Raw genomic sequence first — 17848 nt, 5'->3', positions numbered from 1 at the left:
GGCCAGGTGTACCCAGAAGACTACCACTCACATATGGTTGTTTGACAAACAGTCTGATTCTCTTTCAGAAAATGACAGGCATCTCAAGTCTTTTGTTATAAGAAAACTGGCATTGCTTTCTTACCGGTAATTCTGTTGACCTTCTTATTGGTCAGACTTCCTGCAATGCCAGCAACATGGGCTCCAAGGCTATATCCCAAGAGATGCACATTGTCCAGAGGATAATTAAATTCATCCTTTGGAAGAAGACAAGAAAAAGGTATTTGCTATTTTACAGTTCTTTGCAAAATATCACTGCTAAAAGAAATAAAAGTTTAATAGTATTCCCACCAAATAAATAAATAAATAAAATACATTGTTTTGAAAATATAGGCAATACTGAAAATTAATTCTACTTATTTTAATTTCTTGTTACAGATGAGAGGAACATATGCTATAGTATTGAGATTTTCTCTTTCCTTAATAACATATTTAAATTAGAAAGTTTTCCCATACATCTGAAATAGAAATGTATGGAAACATGAATTTCCATACATCTGAAAATATATGTATATGTGTATATTTATATTTAGATATTTGTATATATATTGAATAGATACATACATATACAAATATATATTTAACTCATTATTCTCTACTCTAAATACCCTGCACCACTTTATTCTTTAAGGTTAGCCAAGCAATGACTTAAAATCAGAAAATATTACAGGGGAAAGGACCACAGACACATTGAGTCCAGTCTCCTCATTCAACAGATGAGAAGTCTGAGGTCCAGGAAGGTGATCTGATTTGTCCAAATTCACTCTCCTGGTTAGCAAAAGAGTCAAGAAAAGAACTTTTATCTTTTAATGAGCAGCCAATAAACAGCTTATTTTTTACCTCCAAGCATCTGACTTAAATAATTTGGTCCTGTGAGAGTATTAGCTTCCTTTCAACCCCGAGATACTTTCCAAAGGTAATTTTCAGAGAATGGCCTCAGAGAGCCAGAGGGAGTAAAACTCCTGACTCTCAGCACCTCATATCCTACAGACTTTTCCTGCCATTTTTCCCTAGTTCATCTCCATCACTCCCTTAACCCTCAACAAAAATCTGGATCCTTAATCCACACTAAGGAATAAGTACTATTAATATTTTTGTCAAAGAGATTGATATTCTAACAGGTCAAACCCTGGATAAAATTTCCATGTGCCAGCCAACTGGGAGGGAAGGATTTGGGTGAACATGACATCTCCCCTCTGCCCTGAAATAACAAGCTTTTGTCCCTCCTGCCCACTTAGTTCTTGGTTTCAGCAAATCCATTCACCATGAAAATATCAAAGGACAGGGCAGGGCAGGACTACGCCTTATGGGCTTTATAGCTTTATCATTCTTATCATAATGACGCTTTTAGTCAGAAAATAATGTCCAGGCTTATTCTAAAGATATGAGTTGACCCAGAAAATATCTATATCTAAGTGAAAAAGAGCAACAACCAGTCATTAATTCAGCTGTAGCCAAGAGATCTGTTTTGGACATACAAGGCTCCTTCCCCCAGTCTTACCGCCATCCAGTTGATAAACTTGGCCACATCCTGTCCCACCAGTTTGGTGTACCCCGCAGACACAGGATAATGCTGCTGGGCCCGTGACAGCCAGTCCACCACGATAACGTTGGAGTCCGGTTCCCTCTTGTACAGGGCAGCCACGAGTTTTGGCACCCAACTCTCATACATTCCTGTCACCTGAAGAGGATGATACCAGCATCCTTAAAATATCCACCTACAACTTGTTATAGATATGTCAGCCCAATACACCTACATTAAATGGAAAAAAGAAACAAACCCACGGGAAGTCCATTGGCTCAGACACAAAACTCAAACCACAAGAGTATTCAGAGTCTTCTGCCTGACCCTTCTGAGGCAAATTTGTGTACCCCAAAGAAGGACTGTGTTGAGCTCAGGAATGGCAGACTGAGGTTTCAATTTTAAAAGCATATTTTATAAATTCAGTAAAACTTCAATAATTTATAGTATTAAAAGGAAAAATCAATCTGAATAAGTTAAAAATTTGCAGCAGAATTACAGACAATTTTAAAAGAAATTTAGTTAAAAAAAAAAGAAATTTAGTTTAAATAATTTCAATTAGGCTAATAAGTTAATTGGGAAATGTGAATGCCCTTTATTCTTATAAAGGGTCATTTACATACAACATTTGATGTGATAATGAAAAAAATAGTTTTAAACATACTAATCTATTCCAACAGAAGATAACTTTGTTTAGCAATCTCTTCATACATAAGAAAATTATTAGTTTCAGTTCAGACTTTTTCACAATTCTCTCAAATTCTTATCACAGTGCAAATTAATGAGGCTTAATAATTGCATTTCCCAAATTATTAGATTGGTCCTGTTTTGGAGATAAGCAGATTGCCAACTGTAATTCTTTGCTTCTTGTGGATAAAAGCCCCCAAATTCAAAGTCAAAAGACTTATGCTATCAAAGAAGAGACATTGGACATCTTTGCAAAGATGCTTACTTTAAAATAATCGAAACACATTGAAAAACTGCAGATGATAAAATTCCATGCCTTCCTGCCAGGAGCCTGTACACAGCAACAACCTACTTTAAATCCACAAATCTATCCACTCCTAATATTACCTGAGAGCAGATCATACTGTAGCCACAGTAAAGGTTACTCAACTATGTACTCGACAGGAAAAGATTCTGAAATCCATGTTTAAGGCAGCTTTTAAGGGGAAGCTCGTAAAACCTATATTCTTCTTAGAGTAATGCCAATAGACAAAAATAAGACTCTTGAATTCCCAAACCAAGGGACTTCATTTAAAACTTTGATCTTAGATGGTGGGTTCTTTTAAATCTATGCTTCCATTTTGTTTAGTCTATTTTCTAGGCTAAAACATTAAAACATGAGCTCTCTCTTCACTCCTGACACTAACTGCACAATTTTTAACCAAATTGTTGTGCTCTGTGGAAGGAAAAAGCAAGCCTGGGACTCAGGAGATCTTGGTTCCAATCCCAGCTCTTCCACTGATTACTTCTATGAACACAGGCACTGTGTTAACCTTACGAGGCTACCTATAAAACAAAGCGGTCAGAATCAGATGACCCGGAAGTTACTCTCCACCTCCAAAATTTCTTCTTGTGACCATTTTGGTTCCCAATCTACCTGCAGTGATCAAATGCCAGCTCTATAATCTATTTCCAGTATGAGGAGAAAACAAAAAAGAAAAAGCACATAGGTGATGTGAGCCCATTAGGAACATGTTTAAGTCTTCTTTGAACATGTCTCAGTGAGGCTGCTTCAAGCCTGAGTACAGCCTGGGTCTTTGGAGGAACCAGCTGGAATGCCCACCCAGCAAAAAACCCTAAGGAATCGGTCCTGTCTCCCTTTCTCCTCTCTTAGAGGTTGAAGGCTGGCCACCCTTTGCAGCTGCCTTTTGAGAGAGGATGATGTCATTTCTTCAGAATGCAATGTTAATCACTCCTCTCAGCCAGGGGTGAGGATATCCAACACCACAATGAGAACCCTGGACTTAAACACAAGCAGGTGGCCAAGCTCCAGGACAGCTGTGTCTGACTGCCTTCTGGCAGGTGTCCTGTGCACACTGCATGCTAAGCATTCTTTCAGGTTCGTCAGAGCTGCAGAACAAAGCTGCAGAACCTCCTCACTTCCCCTAGTCCTACGCCCTTGAGTCGCTGAGCAGCTTACCTCAGACACGGCAGGAAAATCTCATTTGCTCTCAGCCCCTGTTTTAAGTTTTTCTGTACTATCAGTGTTTCTAAATTAGGTAATCTGTCAAAGGGCAAGGAACCCAACATACTCCTACAGTGAATGATACTTTTAGTAACTGCCTAACAACCAATCTAATTCTTTCTTTTTTTAATTTAACATAAGACACTGCTATAAGTAACCCCAACAAAGGGGTGGAAAACAAGGACCCAACTTCTTCAATTCTGAAAAGGTATTATTTCCTAATTTTTTCTTCTGTGCTTCCTTAAATCAGTACCAATTTTTAAAGGCTTTGATTCTTAGGCATACAGCTGAACTTGAAGCTCTCCTTGCCACCTGCCCCAGGTGGTCCCACTGAACCAGCCAGGGAGTTGACTGAAATGTCTGAGATCGGTTATCCAGCACGGCTGGATGAGTTATAGCACATACCGACCAGCTCTGTACGATGAAACTCAGTCCCACAGCCAGTGGCCCAGACTCTGAGCCCAGGCACTCAAAAAAGTCAGGACATATGATGTGAAGAATATAAGTGGGCTTATTGGGCAGTAGGGCTAATGATAGAAATTGGTGCTATCTACTGATACTAGGTGAGTTGTGTCATCTTAATTTGAGAAGGAAATGTTTTTCAAATATTCTTAAATTATAAAATTCTCTCAGGGATAAGATTGAGATGCCTGAGATATTCAATTTATTTCTGTCATATAAATGTTTATTAAGCTTAAACTTTTTTGAAAAGTATTAACAGCCAAGACTACATACAACTAAAATGTCTCTAAAATCACCAAAGATTATGTTTTCCTATTTAAACCTCTTAAAATATAAAAAGATCTACGTTAGGAATTTGAATATGTAATTTTATCATAAGATATGTAATTTACTGTGTTACCTCTAGTAAATAGATGTATTTTATTAAAATAAACATCCCTGTGAATTCTGTTACTAGTTGCCTTCATCTCTATAAAAGTTATAGCAATTGTCCTACACTGTCAATAACAAAGGCACTTATGTAGGAAAAGAAATCAGGACTGGAAGTATCAATCATTAGCTAATTCATCTCATTAGAATTTAGTGTCTATTACCTTATTCACAAGCTCTGACACAATGGAAAGATATTATCTCTTTAACCATCAATTTTATATAAGTCCTTTTTAATAAACAGTAAAATATGCTCACTAAGGAATGAAAATATTGAAAACAAGCTAAAGTAGTTAAGTAAGAACTATACCATATAAAGTGACTAATTAGCACATCTATTCACATTCTTATCATGTCGCTGACAGTTCCCTGGCTAGCCCTCTTTAACCTCAAGTAAAGCTCCCAAAAGTTTACAACTGGAGAATGTTGAAAGTGGAGGGACGTCTAGTCTAATCTCATTGTTTTACAGATTAGTAAACTGAGGCCCAGGGATAAGAGGTATCTGGATCCACATCACAGAGCCGGAGAATGGCAAAGCAGAACCAGAACCAGCACCTCCTCCCTCCACTCCAGCTCTCTCCTCCCCCTTACAGGTTATCTTCCTTAGGAAAGGACTTTGGCGAAGTGTTGGACGAATCAGTATCATGCCAGTTTTCCATTGTCTCCTCTAAATGGTAACCTATATTCTTCTCTACACTTGAGCAAAGGCCCAGGGGAATGGCTGGTCCAAGGTCACAGCTAGGTACCGTGGTACAATGAAGGCTGGCACTGTCCAGAGGAAGTACCCATGAACTTTTGGCTTTAGATTCCTCAGTCCCCACCCCGAGCCAGAATTGTCTTTACTCAAGTTTTAAAGCAAAGCCATCACTGGGTTCCCATCACTGGGCTCCCAACAACTGGGGGCAAGACAATCAGAATGCTTGGTTCATGCCACTCAGCTCCTTCCTAAGGAGCCTTTCTTACCGTCCAGCCGTGGAGCACCATAAAGGTTTTGCTGCTGTGGTTAAATTGACAGTTAGCCACAGATTCTGTCACTCCAGGAATGAGGTGGCAAGTGTCCTCAGCTGTGTCTTCGGGGGTCCTGAGAGCAAATTTACTTTCGATGTCTATAAAATCTTTTCCTCCTGTAATTCCTGAAAAGGAAAAATTGGATAAGAGCTTAATTGGACGGTTGTTTTACTTGCTGGACTGATATGGTTTAGATTCACAAGCAAAACACCACCAATGCTATTTTTGTTTCTAAAGTTAAAGAAAAAAAAAAACTGAATGTGGATTGAAAGAGAATGACTGATCCTCCAGCGGTGCTCAAAGTTGACAGAGACAGCCTTAAAATAACTGAGTTAAGTAATATTGACCTCTCCTGTGTCTTCCATCCTTTTCTTCAGCTCTTTTTCAGTCAAGGGGTGTGTGTGTGTGGTGTATACAGTTTCAAGTAAGACAACTTCTATTTGGGAATTCCTTAATTAATCTTCTCTCAAAATATGAATTTAAGTGAGTTAGCTGAGGTTATGCTGCCAATAGTGGGAGAGAGAGTAGGGACCAGAACCCAGGTCTCTTGGTTGTAGTTCTTCTAGAGAACACTGGCTCAGGGTGCTTCTGTTGTGTAGTTCCACTTACTTCATATATGATTTCACCCTCTTTAAATCTCTGATTACATCAAAAGATTGTCTTCCTGCAAAATATGATACAATAAGGTTTGTTTGAAGGAAGGTTGTTTCCTTTTCACTAGCATTATTTTTTTTAATTTTAGAAAGAAGAAAAGTTGGAAACATGGGGAAGTTTTTGTATGGAATCATTCCCACCAGCATGGCAAGATGCATCACTTTAAAATGTTTTTAAAAATCCTTTAGCGGGTTGTTCAGAAATATCTGTGCTATGTGTGAGTTATGGTTAATTCTTCCCCCCAGTATTTCTTTTCTCAATTTTGTCTCTACAGTCTTCCACACAAAGTCCTTGCCTAAAGTACTGTAGCAAAGGTGGTTTTGGAAAGAATCCACTTTGGTTCTTCATGGTTAATCCCAAAGTGAGTCAGTCAGGAGAGAAAGAGAACTTTGGCCTATTTTTTGACTCTCTGGACAATACTTCTGAATGTTGATAAATGTTCACAGGGTATTTGTAGGTAGTACATATAATATCACAGTGAACACTTTAAGTAAATTGTATTGCAAATAAAATCAAACTCTTTTATAAAGCAAGCACACCAAAGGGAAGTTATATTAAGAAGTTATCTAATTTCTGGTCAAGTAAAAAAGAAGTCAAAAAACCTATCCATTCACTACCAGAAGGTAGTAACTTATACATTTTAGATTTGGCTATTTAAAAGTTTCAAAAGGTAAATAACTAAGGTTGCTTAGAAATACTTCTAATTTCTTAATCTAAACCTTCTTCCTTTTCACAAAAGTTGAAAGTCCATAATTTCAAATAACCTTGCAAAAGTCAGACCAAAAATTTAAATAAGAATGATATAGTACAGTGAAAGTACAGGCATTTGAATCAAACTTATCATATAACTTTCTGAGGACTGACCAGCATTCTCCTTTTTAATTATTTCCCCAAATTCCTTAAACAATAGTGCGGTTGTTTGCAAGTGATTCATTATATGTAACAAGTTGATCTCTGTCTCTCTCTCTCTCTCTCTCTCTCTCTCTCTCACACACACACACACACACACACACACACACACACACACCTCTAGCACCTAAACATACTAAGAAGATTTATTCAAATAAAAGACTGTGATAGACTATTGATATTTAAAGCTTTTTTTTCATTTCCATATGGTAAAATTTCACTTGAAATCCATTCATTAATCAAGAATATTCTCTGCCTCTCAACTCATTTGAAGATGTGGGTTTTCCTTTTCCTTCCTAACCAGAAAGCACTCTGGTGGCCTAATAATTTATCTGATGGTCGAAAACAATTATAGATTTTTAATCTGATTCTACTTTCAGATTCTGCCCAAGAAGTTCTTTTACTGTTAGAAAGTGCTTTAGAAAATTGAAAACTAAATTAACTTTACCCTCTATATATTTGCTCTATATCAAATAACTCATGTTTCCTCTCATAACAGTCTTATTTTAACACGTTCGATCAGCAAGCTTTTTAAAGCAGAAATACTCTGAACAATCTGGCAGACAGATCTTGCCCACTACTTATTTGCCAAACTGATATTTAAGATTATTGCCTTGCATAACTCCAGAGGATACCAGTCACTTTTATTCTATTTTTTCCTAGAATTGTGCAACACTGTGGCTCTGGTATTGCTGGTGGTTTTGAAATCACTAAGAATATTCTTTGAAATTATTAAGGCAGGATTCCAGTTTCCCACAACCAACCTTTTCTGTTGGGTACGTCACTTGTAAAGAAAAATGATAGGAAATTCATACATTCTCAAGCAAATTTGTATTTGGAAACTTTTGTTTCACTTTTCATGGAATTTTTTTTTTTCATTTTAAGTTACAGAAAACATAATGAAGCCTTTGACAAGAAAATAATACCACTCTATATGCCACGTGATGTTTTCAATTCTATGTTTGTTCTTTATATGAAATCATAAATGTTACTGGTGTTTAGTCAGTCTTTCCCTCTCTTTGGCGTTCTGACAGGTATTTCCACGCTACTGGTGTTTCCAACCCCTCAAGGATGTCTTGGCATTCTAAAGATGAGTGTGCTTTCCAAACATCCACCAGCCCTCACACAACTGACTTAGGCCAGGAAGAGTTAGGGAGAAGGATGGACCCTGATTTATGGGTCATGAATTCATTATGGGTCATTATGAGTATGTTTAGTTGACCTAATATATACACTGGGATTGCTCCTGGCTGGCAGATGAACTGATTTGACTCAACTGTTGCTAAAAAAATTATTGTTTTTCATACATGGAAATGATATTAGTGACTCTGCCCTTAGCTCTTTAAGGGGAGAAGGACCTTTCACCAGATCCCCTTAGAAATTAAAGCCACCTTAGAATAGTGTGTGTCAGGGGAGAGGTGCATAGGTTTAATCGTTTATAAGGGCCCCTATTCTGAATTTGGCTTCTCATATCAGTAACATCACACCATCAGACCTGTTCTTATCAAACACTAAGGGGAGAGATTTTGGGGCACCAGGAAAGTTACAAGTTAATGCATTTCTTGATATTATCTTTATCCCTAAATTCCTAAATAGATAGCTAAAAATCTATGTGTATAAACAAAGACAAGGAGTTATCTTAATATGGATAATAACTCACAGGAACGAAATTAGGCTGAGAAGTCAAAGCACTTTAAAGGTACATTTATAGAGGGTACATTATAGGAGGAACACTGAGCATCCCAGGAAAGAGACTCTAAAGGCAGTTCACAGTTATCAGATAAATAAGATTAACATTTATGTGAAGACATGAGATACAAGAGCTCAATTATAATGCAATTCTCTTAGAAGTTTCTACTTCCTTTCTCTCTTTTTCTTTCCTCTCTCTCTCTCACACAAAAACACACACTCCTAAAGAACTTCATCAGTAATTCACCTCCTCTCTGAGGCTGATGGTCACAGTCATTGACAGCTTCTGTAGAATGCCAAAAAACAAGTGAAAAAAAACCAATGGGGGTGGGGTGGGGGGGTAATCAGTGCTGTTATCTGACTGAATTAATTGAGGTTTTCAGATATTCCAATGTAAACAATGTGCCTGACTTACCTAACAAGCTGATTTACTTTTCATTTTTATAGAAAAAAAGTGTTTGCTAAAATAGTGGCCGTAAAATGTGCAGCCCAATTTCTCTTCCCAGAATAAAGCAAAAAAGGAGGGCTGAGCTAAAAATACACTGCCTGAAAGAAAGTGAAAATTTCCCATTGTCAGTCTTCCCCAGTGCCTGACTCCCACCTTTCCATACAGCTATTCATCAATCACTCTCTTGCTGAGCTCTGCTCCCCTTGCAGGTGGTACCTGCTACTTTGCTGTCATCACCCAACATGTTTAACTCAGATGTTAGCCTAGAAATTCACTATGGCCAGTCAAATAGAACTGCAGCTACTGAGCTCTTCAAATTTCCTAATGGGGCCACGCAGAGGCTGTAGTGCCTCCAAGAGCAAAGAGCTGAGGGCAGTGCCTGTGTCCTCATATTTTTCCTAGAAATTGAGAATGAATAAGTAAAGTCAGAGCCCAGAGGCAGTGCTGCTTGCCATTCCCTCACACTTGTACCTTTCTACTCTGAATTTCTTACATTCCTACCTAAATTCATTTAGAGGATAAAGGGGGCAGAAATTTGCTGTGTTAGGAGAGGCACAATATAAAGGGGAGGGGGGGAGGGGGGCAGTAGAGTGAGAGTGGGAGGGAAGGATGAGAAGGATTAATTTCAAGTCCACTTCAAAATGATTCCTCCCTTACAAAGCATTTACAGCCACGAAAAGCATGTGTTGATGAAAATCCAATCTAATTCATTAATCACTTGTATCCATTTACATCAAAGAGTAAAGAATTAGAGGGGTCTAAGAGAACGCTTTTTAGAATTTTTTATTTGAGTATAATTGCTTTACACTGTTGTGTTAGTTTCTGCTGTACAGCAAAGTCAATCAGTTATACGTATACATACACCCCCTTTTTTAGATTTCTCTTCCATCTAGGTCGCCACAGAGCATTGAGCAGACTTCCTTGTGCTATACAGTAGGTTCTCATCGGTTATCTATTTTATACATAGTATTGTATATATGTCAATCCCAATCTCCCAATTCATCCCATCCCCACTTCCCCCCTTGGTATCTATAAGTTTGTTCTCTACATCTGGAGGGGTCTAAGAGAATTTTGAGTCTGGTCCAAACTCCTCATTTTAGAGTTGAGGAAGCAAAACCCAGAGAGGTGACCACTGACTAGCCCAGGAATTTAGGGTCCTGAATCTCTCAGGGAGTCTAGAAAAAACTCAATCTGTGGATGACACTTATTTGTGTGTGTTTTTTAGTCTAAGTAACATTACTCTGTAGTGTACTTTCTGAAATAAGAATTTGGAGTTTGTTCCAACCTTTTTCTTGGACCGTGTAAAACACTATCCAGCGGCACATGCTACTTCATGAGATGTTTAAGACTTTCTAATTGAACAACTTAGTGCTGAAATAAAACAAGCGTTTGGCAGCAACCAAAGTCAGAGACAAACTCGACTATAACGTGAACCACTGCAGACCGCGCCGCCTGAAAGCACAACCGAAGGACACCGCCCTAACTGCAAGTCCACCAAGGAAGAGAAAAGAAAACGTTGCCTCCTTGCATGACTTGCTTCAGTTGCCTTTTCAGTTGCTGCTGTGTGTTAACTGAACCAAGGTTCAAGTTACACAGGCTGCCTCTACTGTGGCAGGTCTCGGGCTGGGCGCTCACCTTCCCTGCAATAAAGAAATGCACATCCGGCCTCGAAGCCTCAACCCTGGTGAGAGGTAACTGGGGTTCAGCCAGTGGCCTCCCGGCGGCGCCCAAGAAACCCCAAGTGCTCGCGACCGCACCGCGGGGCAGGGCGCCCGGAGCCGAGCTCAGCTCGCAGGACGGTAAGGGTAGCCAAGTGCAAACCTGGCAACCCCCAAGTCAGCGGCCACAGACTGCTGGTCGTTCTGCCACGTTTTTCAGGAGGGTCAACCCTTCGCTAGGTTTGCTGGCCGCTAAGAAAAGCCGAGCGTACAAGAGTCGAAGTTAAACAGCTTCCCCGGCGCCCCAACTCTTGCAGGACGCTGCGTCCCCAGGACTCCGCGTCCCGCGCCCTCTCCTCCCACCTCCACGTGCAGAGCAAGAATGTCCTGTACTCCTAAGTGGCGGCCAACACCTCCCCCCGCGACCCGCGGCCACGGGCCAGCTTCTCCAGGAGAAGGGGCCACTTTCTAACCGCGCTCTCAATGACGGGGACTGAGCCGCGGCCAAGGCCAAGCCAGGGTCATCTTGGCTCCCTTGCCTTTCATTCCAGGCCCCCCCCCAACCCCGAGCGAAAAGGTTGCTGCAGGTCACCGCCATCTGAGCCCTTCCTCCCGCACCCCTGGTCCCGCCCCTCACACTCTCCCCCAGCTCGCTTTCCTGCTGAGCCCAGGCGGCCGGGAACTCAGCCTCAGCCAGAGTGGAGGGGACAGCGCGGGAACGCGGGAAAGAGAGAAAGGAGAAGTGGGAGCCGCCCCAGAGAGATCGGAGGAAAAATTCCCTCCGTGGCCCTCCCAGATCCCACCCCGGTGACCCTTTCTGGGGCAAGCGCTCGGGCTAGGAGAGTCCCCGGCGCGCATCGCAACCCCTTCCTACTTCCTCCTTCCCATCTTCACAACGTGTGCAAGTGGCCGCTGAGCAGATTCTGCAAGTGGAGGGGAGTCTGCGCGCAAAACTTACTGTCAGCGGTGGCCACCCCTCCGCGGGAGACGGTCAGACTCTGAAGCCACACGCTCAGAGCCACCAGAAGCAGGGCTTTGCTCTCCATCTCGGGGCGCGTCCCTCTGTGGGAGTTACAGGGCACCCGGCTGGAGCGGGGACAGACGGATGGACCGGCTGAGTCTGAGGCGGGAGCAGGCTGGAGCAGCAGTCTGGCGCAGGGCAAGTCACCCTTTAAAGAGGAGGCAGGACAGCTAGAAGTGGCAGGTTTCCTCGGAGAAGGAGGAGGAAGAGGAGGAGGAGAAATTGAGTCTGACACTGTTTCCACTCCACGGCTGCTTATGTGATTGGAAATATGCAAATAAACCTCATCACCTATTGGCTATAAAATCATAAGCTGGGGGGAGGGTCCTAAATTCACTTCCAAATAGTTGAGCAAATTGTAATGAGGATCAACCCTGCCAGCAAGAAGAGGGGGAAAGGGCAGAAAGGAAATTTTACTTTCTCTATGAGGCCTATTTGCTTTTCCTAAGGGGTCTGGCTCTCCTGGGTGCCTGGCACAAGCACCAAACACAGGTTTATGTGAAATAATCTGGAATCACCAGTTTTCCAAGGAAAGGAAGTTAAGTTGTTAAACTACCTTTGGTCAACACTGAAACCCACTCCTCTTTTGATGGATCCTGTTTGTAACTTGCAGTGTTTTTTGTTTGTTTGTTTGTTTTGTTTTTGGTTTATCCCCCCGCCCCCCAAATTCTCCTGGACAATGTCAATCTAAGGACCCATGAACACACGTTGTTCTGCAGCTTGAACTTGCTCAATCTGGTATTTTAACATTGGCAAAATGGCAAGTGGCTGTGGAAAGTCCTCTTGCTCTAACTAGTTTCTAATTTCTGCCTCACGAAAATTATACCCAGTCCTCAAAATCATCAAGGAATGCAACGATTACATTTTATCCTCAGAGGCAGAATATTGAGGCCACATAGTCTAAAACTATATTGTTATGCTAAATGAAAGAAGCCAGTCACAAAAGACACATATCCTATGATTCCATTGATATAAAATATCCACCAGTAGGCAAATCTTAGAGAGTAGATTAGTGGTTGCCTAGTGCAGGGGAATAGGGGAGGGAGGAGAATGGAGATGTTTTCGGGGAGATGGTGATGAAAATGTCTAAAATTACATTATGGTGATGGTTATACAACTGGGTAGATAAATGAAGAAAATTGACTTGTACACTTTATTTATTTATTTTTTGCGGTGTGCGGGCCTCTCACTGCTGTGGCCTCTCCCATTGCGGAGCACAGGCTCCGGACGCGCAGGCTCAGCGGCCACGGCTCACGGGCCCAGCTGCTCCGCGGCATGTGGGATCTTTCCGGGGCACGAACCCATATCCCCTGCATCAGCAGGCGGACTCCCAACCACTGCGCCACCAGGGAAGCCCGACTTGAACATTTTAAATGGGCAAACTTTATGGTATGTAAATTATATCTTAATAAAGCTATTAAAAAGATGTATTGAGGTATGCAAGTAAAATACTAAGAATAATAAAATCACTTTGGATATTGCATTTTTTTGCCAAAATGCTGAGAATACTTTCAAATATCTTTTTAAATGTAAAGAATTAGAATTAGCCAGGAGGGATAATTAACTCTATACTCTCCACTTTACATCTGAGTAATGGGCTCATAAACCAAAACCTCCAATTCACTGTCTATATTGGATTATTTCTCTGAATACCTTTAATGCTTCCTTCTACTCATCCCTCCTTCCTTCCCTCTCTCTCTGCCTCTCCTCCCTCACAGACACACACACAATCTACATTTGTTTGTTAGAAAGATGAAAGGCCATACAATTTAAACTAGGCTCGTATTTTCAGTTTTTCTCAAAAACAAAATACCTGATAATGCCCAAATAATTCAGTTTGCTATTCTACAGAATAGAGTTCTATCTTTAAGCTACTGTGTTAAACGTCACAGCACAATTTGTCTTGTATTGCAAATATTAAACAATACAGCGCGCACATGCAGTCTATACTACAGTACATGTAAAGGAATGTTGAAATGTGCCAAGAATTAAACCCTCAGAAGGTTTCAGAAGTAGCAGAACAGACCAAGCAGCAGATGAATAATTATGATGTGGCAGTCCTCCAAAAATTCTATAGTAAATTCTAATTTTAAAAAATGACACAAGATGAGTACATTTGCATTGCCTGTGCTCAAGGTGTAAATAACATATAAACAAAAGTGCAAAAATGTCTACTATCTTATATAGAATACACTAGCAGTCTATTTTCACACATAAATATCATTTGTTAAGAGAACCAAACCAATCTGCACAGCTGTGCCTTTCAGTGAACTGCAAGAAGATTTTACGTAATTGCTAAAGGGAAGTGTGATGCTTATATGTTTAAAATGATTTTCCGGGTTAACAGACACAAAATCAGAGCAGTCAAGAGTTAGAGTAATTTTTATTTTAAATATGAAACAGGTTTTGCAGTGGTCTGTACTGTTACACTGCATGTCCATCAGAGTTGTAGAGATTTCCAGGAAGAATTCACTTATAGCAGCTCAGCGTGGTAGAAAAGCAGACAGATTGGCTCCAATCCCGGGGACAAGCAGTGGGCAGGTGGGTGTGGCGGCAAGGCACTCTCTTGATTGGCTGCTCTCAGAGCATCAGATGCCTGTGTTCTCTTGCAGAGGCTCACATGATCTCCAAGTACAGACTTGGATGTGCGTTAGAGAAGTGCCTCGCCCAAACTTCAGCAAGGTTATTTGATCACGGATAGTGTGAGCCTTGACTTTTTCCATGATTGACACCTCCCTTGTAACAGACTTAAAAAGCTTCAGGTTAAAAGATACTAAGCTTTGTATAAACGTTTAACAAACAAGTACTCTTATGGTAGGACATTTGCTCCTGTTATAAGCTTAAAACTGTAAGTAAAAAGTTAAATGGGCATACCTGAAGAAACGACCAGAAACTCCAGAATTCCTCATGTAAGGAAGTTTCTTCCTTCCTTCCTTCCTTCCTTTCTTTCTTTCTTGTCTATCTTTTGTCATCTGCTATTTGCACAGGCTGGGCGCTTTCCATCCCTTTTTGCATTTAATCATTTCAAAACTTAATGATATTCCCACTGTACAGATGAGGGACTATGAAACTCAAGGAAGATTAAACAAAGGTAACCACAAATCATATGTTTTTTTTTTTTTTTTTGGAGATCCAAAGGAAGAACAAAAAATGTATTTTATGTGTGATATTTTAATGTTGTTGTAATTGCAAACCAGAAAAGGCTGGGAAGCAGATATTTTTTCTACATGCATAGTTTAGTGCAGATTTTATTTTGTGGCTGTTTTGCTAAATTAGTATGATGAAATGTCTAAGTGGGCTCTAAAAGAGCATCTGTACTGAAGTGAATATGGTCTCTATCGAAAAAATTATATTTAATGTAGAAAAAAGCATGGCTAATACAAATAAAATTTATAAATACAAAATCATAATTATAAAAAATTTAAATCTATTGACCTTAATAAAAGCAAAAACCAAGATGTTTACTAAATATTGCCACAGAAGTCTTTTCTGCTGCTACCCACCTATATCCCAGCATTAAAACGAGGGAGGAGCCCAATCTGAATCTGAACAGAGATGATATGACAGTGAGGGTGAGGATGAGGTTGAGGTTGTAGCTCTGGAATCTGGGGACTGAGGCAGTTGATAAGTGGAGATGTTGGTCTTGCAGACCTCTTCTTTTACTCATTACCCAGCAAAGCTATGTTGAAGAAATTCCAAGTAGCAGTTCAAGGGGAGATTAAACTCAGACAGAATATAGTTCTTCACTGGTAAAGTTAGGTGTTACGTTCTAAAAAAGTTAAAGTACAAATAAATTTTATATTTTGCCAATTTGCTACTGTCTCCTTCCTCCACCAGGTTTAAATAAAGGGAGCAGGTTACTTTCTTTGCTTTGGCGGCAAAGAAATTGTGGGGTGGGGGGAGAACTGCTTCAGATGACAAAAGTATGGTGTTAAATAAGCCAGATACATTTTAAGGATTTTAGTTTTCTTGAGTTGGAGGTATTCATCTCCTCCCCTCTTCCAAACACACAAGAAAACAAACCAAAAAAATGAAGAGAAATAAAAAAATCATGTGATAATATCAACATTAATAGATTTGTCTAGGGACTTCCCTTGTGGCTCAGTGGTTAAGAATCGGCCTGCCAATGCAGCGGACACGGGTTCGAGCCCTGGTCCAGGAAGATTCCACATGCTACAGAGCAACTAAGCCTGTGCCCCACAACTACTGAGCCTGTGCTCTAGATCCCACAAGCCACAACTAGTGAGCCCGTGTGCTACAACTACTGAAGCCTGATCGCCTAGAGCCCATGCTCCACAACAAGAGAAGCCACTGCAATGAGAAGCCTACGCACCGCGATGCAGAGTAGCCCCTGCTCGCTGCAACTAGAGAAAGCCCACGCGTAGCAATGAAGACCCAATGCAGCCAAAAATAAATAAATAAATATAAATTTATTTTTAAAATAAATAAATAAAAAAAAATTTATTTTAAAAATAAATAAATAAAATAAGTTGTCTAAATAAAGTTAATAAGAGAAATAAAAGATACGTAAGATAAATAAAAGATTGAATAAGAAAGAAAATAAAGATTACGTAAATTGTACATAAGGTGAAGGAAGGTATTGCTCTTTTCACCTCTGTGGTCCTTCCCACAGCATCAATTTTTTTAAAAAGAGAGACAAAATGAAAAAGAAAAAGACAATACATTGCAATGACATATCCTAGAATAAGGCTTTACAGTGAGGGGGGCACATCAGAACATGACAGAGAGACAAATTCTGTCACAGAGGAACTACAACAGGTCAGGGGAGTGCAGAGAAGGATATAGGCCTTTCCTAGAAGACAGCTCATGAAAACTAAAAAGAATGTCACATACATAACCCACAGATTTATAATCCATATTTGTTTATAAGTAGTTTTTTTTCCCCTTCTCTGAAAAAAAAAAAAATCTTAAAAACTTAAGTCCATGTAGGAAATCAAAGGAGACTTTCTATGAGACTTGAATATGGAAGACCACAAATGTTTTATGCAGAGGGCTTCACATTTACCTTCAGACAAAGCATCAAAGCCCTAGATGGAAATGAGCTGAGCTTGACTTAGCGTAGACATGTTTGAAGTGCCCCCTGCTGACTTCCTGGTGATACTGTAACGTGTCAGAAAAGCCATTTTAAGAGGTTTGACTTGGAATTGACTTGAGTTAACTTTAAGCTCTTATATTGTTATTTGGGGTTTTCTTGTTTCTTTTGTTAAATTATATGTAAGGTGCAGGAAGTTATTGCTCTTTTCACCTCTGTGGTACTTCCCACAGCGTCAAACTGTGCAGTGAAGTTAGGAAGCTCTTAGTCAATAGTTGTTGGGTGAATTAATAACACTGAGTAAAAGATTATCTAGTGCTAAATAGGGGAGAAAGCAGGATATTTTTTTATTTCGAATTTTCACTAGATTTAGTAATTAGGAAACTTGACTGTGCACGTGCACACACACACACACGCGCACACACACACACACACACACATCCTCCTTGCTATAATCTAGTTAGGCCAAATCTATCTGGGTTAGAGAAATGGAGGATAACTTCATTTGACTGGAACTTTTTGCTGGCCTCATATATTTCTCTTCTTCCTTTTAATTAACTCTTTAGTTAAAAATGTAATATACTCTTGATCAAAGTAAAACCACAAAAGACAAAATTTCAAGCACTACGAAAGTGTGTGCAGTCAAACAAAAGTCTTTCTCTGACCTCAGACTTCCAAGCCTCTACTCTCTCTCCAGGAGCAACTAGTTTCCTTTTATGTGTAACTTTCTAGAAAAGACTATGTATTTGCCTGCATAAATGTGTT

General features: G+C 40.0%; 1 protein-coding gene across 1 annotated transcript in view; it reads right to left on the bottom strand.

The window, feature by feature from the left end:
* LPL (lipoprotein lipase) overlaps positions 1-12276 on the bottom strand; it is a 29616-nt gene extending 17340 nt beyond the window's left edge. Inside the window, exons 1-4 of the mRNA XM_030832551.2 lie at positions 11968-12276; positions 5607-5776; positions 1541-1720; positions 125-236 (exon numbers count right to left, since the gene is read on the bottom strand). Of these exons, the coding sequence (XP_030688411.1) occupies positions 125-236; positions 1541-1720; positions 5607-5776; positions 11968-12055 (550 nt within the window). The 5' untranslated portion in view covers positions 12056-12276. The remainder of the gene's footprint in view (positions 1-124; positions 237-1540; positions 1721-5606; positions 5777-11967) is intronic.
* Positions 12277-17848: the final 5572 nt, after the last annotated feature.

Source organism: Globicephala melas, chromosome 6 (genome assembly GCF_963455315.2).
Source record: "Globicephala melas chromosome 6, mGloMel1.2, whole genome shotgun sequence".
In the NCBI taxonomy this organism is placed as follows: domain Eukaryota; kingdom Metazoa; phylum Chordata; class Mammalia; order Artiodactyla; family Delphinidae; genus Globicephala; species Globicephala melas.
Note: the sequence above shows the minus strand (reverse complement) of the source record. Positions and strands in the feature narration are given on the sequence as shown.